Genomic DNA, 9,611 nt, shown 5'->3' on the forward strand with positions numbered 1-9,611 from the left:
AGTTAGATCCATACTTTAGTTAATGCTGTCCTGTTAATGCGTGTTATGAAAAATCAGCGTGCATATGTCCATTTTAACCTCATAGATGACAAATGAGGTCATCATTAGCAAACGATACTGAAACGTTGACATGCTCGTCATTTTTTTAACTTATTTAAACCCTTTTCACATTGGTAACGCCGTAACAGCGAGATTGCCTTTTCCCCCTCTCCAGATGTCCATTTCTTGATATATGTGATATAGTTAGATCCACACTTTAGTTAATGCTGTCCTGTTTATTTTTATCAGGCTTCTTTTAAATTGGTAGGTATAATTAATAATTTCAAGCAATCATGAGTTACAGAACTGAGCGCTAGCCCAATGGTAGGAGTTCAGGTTGTTGAACCTACACATCTGTGTTTGAATCCCCACGGGGACTCCACTTGGGTGCTATCCATGTTTATTCGTGGAGCGGTCCCACTTCTACCTATCCGCTTGGGTGCTATCCGCGTTTATTGGTGGAGTGGTCTCACTTCTACCTAACAGTGGGCAGTTAAGGGAGGGATCCGTCCCCCTTTAGCCCTGTTTGTTAGCAATCACGAGTCACGTGCCGCTCAATGTCTTTTAGAAGTTCATTCATTCCCAGTAACATATACATGCATATAATTTAGTTATTACACCCTTCTGTAGACATGCCTTTTGGACCGCGGATGACTGGTTTTGAGCTGGAAATGGCTGGATTTGATGAATCAATGGGACTGCCTTATGGGCCTTACATAAACAATGAGGTAACACAATAATTCCTTGTTCCTCATTAAGACTAGCAGCTTCATCAGTAAATGTGAAGTACTGGATTATTTTATTTGACCTGGTGCATCTTTACAGATGCCTTCTGTTTGTTCTTATGAGCCACATCTTCCTTCAGACGCATCAAACACCCTACATATTGAAGGTTTCCCACCAAACTGTACTAGGCGGGAACTTGCACGTATCCTTTGCTATTATTATTTTGAGTTTATTTGTCATTTCATTAATAAGGGAACTATGTTGTATGTTTATGTTCTTACCAATCTTATGTCTCAGTCTTTTCTTTTGTGTTTTAGCTTGCACCATTTAGTGCTTCAGCTCCTTGACTCTTGCTTCTCTAGATATATTTCGCCCTTTTACTGGGTTCTGTGCAGTAAGGCTGGTCAACACAGGATATAATAATCGACATGTAATAGCTTATGCTGACTTTGAAACTCCTGCCCAAGCCTTCTCTGCCATGAAGTCTCTGCAAGGTGAATATAACATCATTGTCAGCCGAAACTGTGTCCTTACATTCTAGTAGTATTCTATACCTGATACTTATGTTACCAATTCTTTTGAGCTTTGGTCTACGCATCCTTTGTATCAATATCGTTGTGTTCCCAAGTTGTGACTCTTACATAAGTACTTTCGGCAGTTATCAACCCTTGTTGATTGTTTCATTGTTTGTTTGCATAACTTTCCTGTTCTTACCGAGCTAGAGTTTACATGCTAGAATCTGCATGCAGAATAGAGAATACATCCCTTTGCTGTATTCTTTTCTGCTATGTTTCACTTCCAGTAGGTTGCGTGTTAACTATTGTTTATATATCACATCTTGCTAATATAAGTGTAGCATTTATTCATTTAATATCCAGCATCTGCCAGATAACTTTTACCTGAATATTGAGATAAGTGCCTCGTATTGCTACTACTATTTTTTTTAGTATTTTAGTGCATCACCTCTGTCCCCTAGATGATTGATTTCAGACTTTCTATAGTTAGCATAATCCCTTATTTTGTTTGTGTCTCACTATCCCAAAATATGTCAGTGTTATAGCACGAAATTGACACTTGTTTGGTTGTGGGCTTGAAATAAACAATGGCGCTTCTTTTTGCAGGTTATTTGTTTGACATGCATGACCGATACTCAGTCAAATTGGACCTCCAGTTCCTTCCTGGTCCGTCCAAGGTAAACTGATGGCTCGTGCTAGGTGATAAATCTTGTGGGTCTCAGTTTCTTATATATCAATATGAAACCAATCAATTTGCAAATTCTTCCTTGCTTATGTTACCTCATGGGTGAGAATGGACAACTTAATTAATTGTTTCTCAGGCTTTACCTGATACACTATGATGAGCCTATATTAGAACTGGAATTGGTTTTTTAAAGTTAAATGTTTATGAGATGCTCTAGTTTGTCATTTTTTGTACCATAACTTATCATGTATCTGTGTGGCCCATACAATACAGTTATGAGCAACTGAAGGTTTCATATCACCAATATTTTACAAAAGTAAAAGGTTTCTGTTTGGTGGGCATATTACGTCAATATAGTTCTATTGTGGATTACACAAAGTCCATGACATGGCATGTGCTTGGTGCTCTTTAAGCTGCTTATCTTGAAGATAAGCAAAGTTCTGTTCGGTCCAATGATGTTTTCTGTTGTTGGGTTACTCAGGCAAGATCGATTGTGTTCGGTTCATAATCACTTAGTCACCTAGCCTACCTGTCATGCTCTTTTGGCTAAATTGCCACAATTGTGTCCATCACACTTCGGCCAACCAAGTAACCATATGCCATGACTCTCAATCATGTCCCTTTGTGTGTGGGCGCCGCGCGGGGTTGGGGTGGGAGGATTCCTTGCGGTTTTGGGTGAAGCTCGCGTTGGCAGGGGAGGGATGCGCGGAACTGCCCGCCGGGCGTCCTGATTTCCGGCGGATGCTTGGGAATTGTGAAGATCTTTTTGGTTGTGTTCTGCCGTACCGTGTCCTCATCGGTGGCGGGTGCGTGTACCCGCAGCCTGTGGCAGATAGTAGGGGATCTCTCCGTCCAACCGCGCCGCCGGCGAGGAAGGAGGAAACGGCAAGGAGTCATTTTTTTAGAATGGGGCATGGGAGGGTTCGAGCTGAGGAGGAAGATGGCGAGATGATGAGCCTTAATGGTGATGGTGTTTGAGGTTGGTAGTGGGCCTCTTAATTGTGTTAGATGCACATTATGGAGGCCCAGTCGGGAAAGCCCACTGAGACCGAGAGGGAGATGGCGGCGGCAGGTGCGGCGTGGTATCGTATTCGCGGTCAGCGGTGGCAAGAGTGCGCCGCGTAGGAGGATGGTTGGGAGGCGGAGCGACAGGCAGCGTCGTGGCGCATGGCCGCACCCTCACCACGGGTGAAGCAGCAGCCGCTAGGGAGCTGAGGCAAGCCGCAATCGTCCCTTAGTTTCTGTATACTTCTCTTGTCAGCTGTCACCATAATTGTCAATAGAAATTGCCAATTTTGGTTGCTAATCCCGCAGGTTAGCACAGTAGGCCGAAAAATGTTGTATCAGCCGCTTTGGCTCTTCTTCCAAGAAAATGATGCATCTTTCCATGTTTATTCTAGAAAGAACAAAAGTAGGAGATGCTAGCTCTGTAAAATTATTCTCAGATGGTGCGACACTGCGACTGCTCCGTACAAATGTGCAACTCAAGCAGAAATGTTGGGTGTGCGTTAGTTCAGAGGAAATTATTTGGCCATGACCCTAAAAATAGGAACCTATTTGCCCATCAATTTGACCTTGCAATGTTTTTCAAATTTATCCATGAATTTGAATTGGATTGGATTAGATTGCATGACATAGTAGTTAAATGGATGTTTGGTTTGTCTACACAAAGACCGGTATGTTTGATTCAAGTCATTGCCATATCATCCTTACATTTCCCCTGTCAGTTTACCATGTCATCCTTACATTTCCCCTGTCAGTTTACCATTAGTGTATTTTCGTTGGCATTTATGGCAATGTCCCTCAATGTATCCATGAAATGCTTGTTTTATTTGCGTGCACTGCAATATGTTTTTGGGAGTCTATTTCTGCTCAGATACGTTTAAGATACTGTTCTTCTATGCATAAGATACAATGCTTATAATATATAGCTGTTTAGCTGCTTACTCATCACACTGGTGTGTGGTTTCGCAGATTCACATGGCAATCATTTTGTACAACTACTCTGGCCATGAGTAATGTTAATGTAACATATAATGGATCTTTCCATTTTATGGCTTCTCCTTACAGTAGCAGTATAGCCCTATCTTCAAATATTTTTTGCGGGAAGCTTAATAGTCAATTCTGTGGTTGTTTTCTAGCTTAACAGGGATATTTCAGATATTGTTTTGTAGACTAATACGTACATGTTTGGATTTGTTAACGAGAATCTAGAACAGAAGCATGGCAGATTATTGTTTCCTGCTTCTCCAAAAGTGGAAGCACCACTTTTTTTAGATGCATTGTTGCCATGCATTATAAAAATGACAGGTATGCGAGGATAAACAATGGTAGGATGTGGTTCATGCAGTTTGTGCTCAAACATTTTTTGTTTTTGAAATGGAATAGTTTGTGCAAAAAATTGATCAATAAGTTGGTCTGTTCAACCAACGGTTGGATGTTTTGCCTTTTTGTGAGAATTTATATTCTACTTTTCTATCTCTACCATGTTGTGCTTTTACTATAAATAGATAGATAGATGATGTGGCCTGGCAATATTGCGCAGGACATGGGTTTAGTAACAAATATGGAATTTGGCTTATCATTATTTTCAATGTTTTTCATGGCATTCATGAAATTTAAATGTATTATTGTTATTGAGTTTACCTCATGTCAGGCATCAAGGTCAAGATTACATTTCTGTGAAATGCGTTGAAAGGATTCTGACGATATTGTCGTTGGTGATGTTAAGAGTCGCTGAAGAACTCATTGCGTTAGACACTGCTATTCATCCAAGACATGAAAAGCAGCAAATGAGACCACATCAGTTGGCAGGTTTCCACTTTCTGGTTGTTTCATGAGTATTGTTCTTTCCTATGCTGGATACGGTCATGGGTGTTATTGTGGTGATCTGTTTCCTGCTAGTACATTGTTGTTTGCAAGCTTGTATATTTGTAGGTATTGAAGCAACTTTGCTCTTTGAAATGCTAGTGTGAATATAGTTTGCCCAGTTGAAGTATTTCCACTGCCCTTTACACTCACATCACCTTTGTGTTTTTCTTTTCTTTAGAGACTCCTTTTCTGGGTATTCTGTGCATGATTAGAAGCAAAGAACAGTATTTGAATTTGGACTGAATTTACTATAGGTGATATTTCTAGTGTATCTCAAGTAGCTACTAGCTACTAGCTTTACGCAAAAAGTTTCATTACTACCTGAATTGGATTGTACCAGGTGAAATACAGAGCTCGATGCCAAAAATAAGGATACCTAGTAAACCTAGGAGAAAGAATTGATGAATAAGGTGCCTATTTGTTCATCAATTACTATGCTTGTGTTAAACAATTAGTGGGTTGACTACTACATAATGGCTGCTGCATTTTATGATCATTATAGTTCTCCACATGTAACTGTCTGTGCTTCTACTTATGATTGCCTTGTACGCAGCCCACATTTTTCTTGTCTACCTTGCATGGGGCTTATATGCAACATCAGCAGAAGTGCTACTTCCATTGCTGGTGCAAATTTATTTCTTCTCTCTTATATGATAATAACTAATGAGTCATCTTTCACTTACTGCAAATACGATTCACAGTTGGGGATGTGGCAGTGTTACCGAGGAGTGGGACAGCTTGTATGCTCAGAAGGTCCAATTGTTAACTTTCCTTTCTACTCTGCCCGAGCCCTCTCTGAGTTATGGGCCGAGTGTTGAAACTAATATGGCCAATTCTATCGAGCAAAGAGAACAGAAAAAGAGTGACATAATAGTTCTTGATTCGGATGATGACGATGAAAGCACAGGAGCACACAAACAACTGACGCCTGAGAAAAATAAACAGCTGATACCATCAGAACAGGCTGGTGCTCTCATGAGAGTGGTAGTCGAAGGAATTGATGAAGTAAATGAGACAATGCATGATAGAGACCAAAACAGTCAAATTGTTCCATATAGTCCAAGTGCAACTTTAATGAATCAGTATCCTTCGCCCAGCTATCAACCATGGCAGTTATGTTTGAGAGAGCTATATTGTAGAAAAGACCCGAGGAACGTATCCATGATCTGGCTGTATGTACTTTTCACTTGCAATTTTTTACTGAGAGTTATATTGTCGATTTTGTTCTACATGTTTGTAATGACAAACTAGTAGCATCAACTTTGCACTGCCTCATCAGTATCTCTGAAGGGCACTGCGAAACTGTTATCTTTGTTTTCAATTTTTTTAATGTTCATCCATAATTATTTGACGCATCTTAGTTCACAAGTACCCCTTTCTCTTGTACTGAAAAGAATGGAGTATAATTGTTTGATATTTGTTGAATCTATTCCAATTCAAAGCTGAAAATTTTCATCTTCCAGCCATAACTCTTCCTGCTCAATGTAGGTTGCAACCCATAATGAGAAAATAGCAGAAACACAAGTTTCCCCTCCACTTCCGAAGGAGAGAAAAAAACGAAAAGTTGATCCAAGCTCCCAAGTAGATGGGGATGTTGAAATTGTGCCAAGAAAAAAAAAAAAAGAGAAGCAAATCCAGCAGTATTTGATTTGCCCTCAGAACCTTACAATCCTCTGGGGTAAGACGAGCCTATGGAGGAAGATGAGCCTATGGGGGAAGATGAGCCTATGGAGGAAGAACATATAAAAGAAAAGGAAAGTGACGGTCTTGAAGATTTTTGGAATAAGTACTCAGTGCCACTTGAAAGCTCTAAGGTACAAATTATAATCAGACTTATGACTTTTGTTGCTGCAGCATTTTGAAACATATCATTTTGTAATTTTATAGTTGTGCTTATAATTTCGTGCTCTGTCTGCAAATTAATTCAACTTGTAAAGTTTGAGAATAGATGAGCTCAGCTCAATAAGAGAAATCTGTAAACTTTATCTTTATTAAATTGTTTATTTGGATTTATGTTGCTTGCCATAATGATTTAGTTATATTTATTGGCCAGCTCGACACACTTGAAGAGGCAGCCAATGAGAAAGAGGTGAACAACGTCTGTAATCATGAAATACAGATTCATGAAGATCTGGGCCATGTATGCCGTGTCTGCGGTATGATTGTGAGAGAAGGGCTGACACAATCATTGATTATCAGTGGAGAAAGGTATGTTATTTGTTTAAGATGTGTGATGATGCTTCTGTATCTCTGAGGCCGTTTAGCAAGATATCTAGTTTTAATTTTCCGGAAGTTCTTACCAAATATCCTTTTTAGCAACAGCAAAGCGGCCCACAGGCACGTGTGGGATTCCCATTTGGTGTGCTGAAACTGCTTTGAAATACATTTTTTATTTTGTACTATTACGTTGTTTGAACAAAATCTGTTTTTATAAGAGCCAAGTGCCTAAAGGGGCACAATATGCCAATCATACCTGAGAATTAGTTCATGCAATCTTATCCAACAAAATTGACACATTTGCTCATGCTGCAGAGCCTGACGGACCTCGTGGGTTGTTATTTTGGTTATTCCTGTATTTCCAGCATGAATAATCTTTTCTAGTATAGCACATGTAGTTATTTTCTGATATTTGGTATCTTCTGTTATGCAGTATAATTTTTCAGAAATGTAATGATGGCATAATATAAACTTTGGAATGAACTGAAGTTTAAATGTATGATTGGAACAATCAATTGACATTACGTTTACCTCATGTCAGGCATCAAGGTCAAGATCATATTTCTCTGAAAAGCGTTCAAAGGATTCTGACGAGATTGTCACTGTATGATTTGTGCTCTGTCAAGGGTGACAGAGAGATCAGTTGGAAATCCTTAACGCTTGGCAAGCCAATAGGAGTATCCTCTTTGGTTGGATACACCCAGTTCTCTTGGATCATTAACAGTGATGGGGTTGTCACCGTCGCAGCTGTATGCTGGGACATGTTGCTTATGGTCTCTAACCTACTTATAATGGATGAAGGCCATAGACCTAGGAATGAGTCGACTATGTGCTAGAATCACTGTGCAGAGTACATACTCCACGTAATGTGGTCCTTACACTTTCCCAGAATCACGTCGCAGAAGTGTTCAACATCTTGAACCTTGTACGCCCAAAGTTTCTCAAGATAGTAGCATCTCATCCTATACTTTCCTAGAATCACGTCGCAGAAGTGTTCAACACCTTGAATCTTGTACGCCCAAAGTTTCTCAAGATAGTAGCATCTCATCCTATCGTTGATAAGTATCAATATCAGGTCGCGGGATTTCAAAACGGGTCTCTGATAAATTCACCGAGTCAGTAGAAGAGACCCTACTGCATGATGATAACTTCACGAGAAAAGCACATATCATTAGAAGTCTCAGAGAACTAACAAAAGATTTGCTTCACTACTACAAGGGTGATATCTTGGATGAACTACCTGGCCTAGTAGACTTCAGTGTCTTCTTGAAACTCAGTCCCAAGCAGAAAGAAATCGTTCATAAGTTGGAAGCCTATGAGAATTGAGAAGTAAAAAACACGCAATAGGAACTGCCCTGTACATGCATCCATGCCTGTAAGAAATATTAGAAGTTGATGCTGCAGATAGAGCTTCCAGCTTTACAGATGTAACTGTTGATAATCTGGTCCGGTCTATCAACGTGGCCGACGGTGCGAAGGCCAGATTTTTCACCAATATCCTGGCACTTGCGGAATCTGTGGGAGAGGTCATTGCATTTAGTCAGTACATTACTTCCCATGATTTTTTTTGGAAAGGCTATTGGCTAAGACAAGGTGCTGGCAAGTAGGAAAGGAGTTCTTTGTGATCCGTGGTGATAATAAATCTACTTCAGAAGATAGAAGTCTGACAATGGATCAGTTTAACAACTCTATTGATGCAAAAGTCCTCTTTGGCTCTACCAAGGCATGTGGGGAGGGCATCTCCCTGGTGGGCGCATCAAGAGTCATCATTCTAGATGTTTTGAACCCCTCTGCTACCTGTCAGGCAGCAGAAGAAAGTGTTGGCTCGTAGCAGCTGATTCTCTGGAGGAGAACACCTATGAAACTGCATTCAAGGAGGTGATACCAAAGCTGTGGTTTGAATGGAGCGAGCAGCGCTGCAAGTCGGAGGACTTCCAGTTGAATGAAGTCGATATCGACGACTATGGGGATGAGCTGCTGGACAACAGGACAATGTGCCCAGACATCAAGGCTTTGTATGCAAGGTGAAGGCAGGCTGGCTGTTGTACATACACCATGTATATATGGCTTTCCGATCGTTTGAGATTGTCATTGTTGTCAAGTAAGGCTCCTCTAGAACCGAAAGAAAGACTTGGCTTGGTACATCTTTGCAGATACCTTTTATTGGTTATTATGGGCCTTCTCTTCCTTCAGATGCATCAAACACTTTACATGTTGAAAGTCTACCATCCAACTGTACTAGACAGGAGCTTGCACGTATCCTTTTATGCATATGATTCTCTTGCTATTATTGTTTTGAGTTTATTTGTCATTTTGTTCATAACTGAACTATATTTTATGTTTATGTTCTTACCAATCTATGTCTCAGTCTTCAGCTTCTTGACTCTTGCTTCTCTACATATATTTTGCCCTTTTAATTTATCGGGTTCTGTGAAGTAAGGCTGGTCAAAGAGGATATAATAGTAGACACGTAATAGCTTATGTTGTCTTAGAAACTCCTGCCCCGGCGTTTTTCTGCCATGAAGTCTCTGCAAGGTGAATATAACATTTTTGTCAGC

At 40.2% G+C, this 9,611-nt stretch overlaps 1 protein-coding gene and 1 pseudogene across 2 annotated transcripts in view; both read left to right on the forward strand.

Moving 5' to 3' along the window:
* The window catches only part of LOC119311227 (proline-rich protein 36-like), a 13,142-nt gene extending 3,799 nt beyond the window's left edge, over positions 1–9,343 (forward strand). The window contains exons 2-10 of one of the 2 annotated variants that reach the window (XM_037586866.1): positions 670–767; positions 865–967; positions 1,128–1,259; positions 1,887–1,957; positions 4,622–4,779; positions 5,538–6,008; positions 6,325–6,650; positions 6,890–7,044; positions 7,595–9,343. In XM_037586866.1, the coding sequence (XP_037442763.1) occupies positions 670–767; positions 865–967; positions 1,128–1,259; positions 1,887–1,957; positions 4,622–4,660 (443 nt within the window). In that variant the 3' untranslated portion in view covers positions 4,661–4,779; positions 5,538–6,008; positions 6,325–6,650; positions 6,890–7,044; positions 7,595–9,343. Of the gene's footprint in view, positions 1–669; positions 768–864; positions 968–1,127; positions 1,260–1,886; positions 1,958–4,621; positions 6,009–6,324; positions 6,651–6,889; positions 7,045–7,594 lie in introns of both variants that reach the window. The other variant, XM_037586864.1, reaches the window with a different exon arrangement.
* Positions 6,528–9,343, forward strand: LOC119309889 (annotated as a pseudogene).
* Positions 9,344–9,611: the final 268 nt, after the last annotated feature.

Source organism: Triticum dicoccoides, chromosome 5B (assembly GCF_002162155.2).
Source record: "Triticum dicoccoides isolate Atlit2015 ecotype Zavitan chromosome 5B, WEW_v2.0, whole genome shotgun sequence".
Lineage (NCBI taxonomy): Eukaryota > Viridiplantae > Streptophyta > Magnoliopsida > Poales > Poaceae > Triticum > Triticum dicoccoides.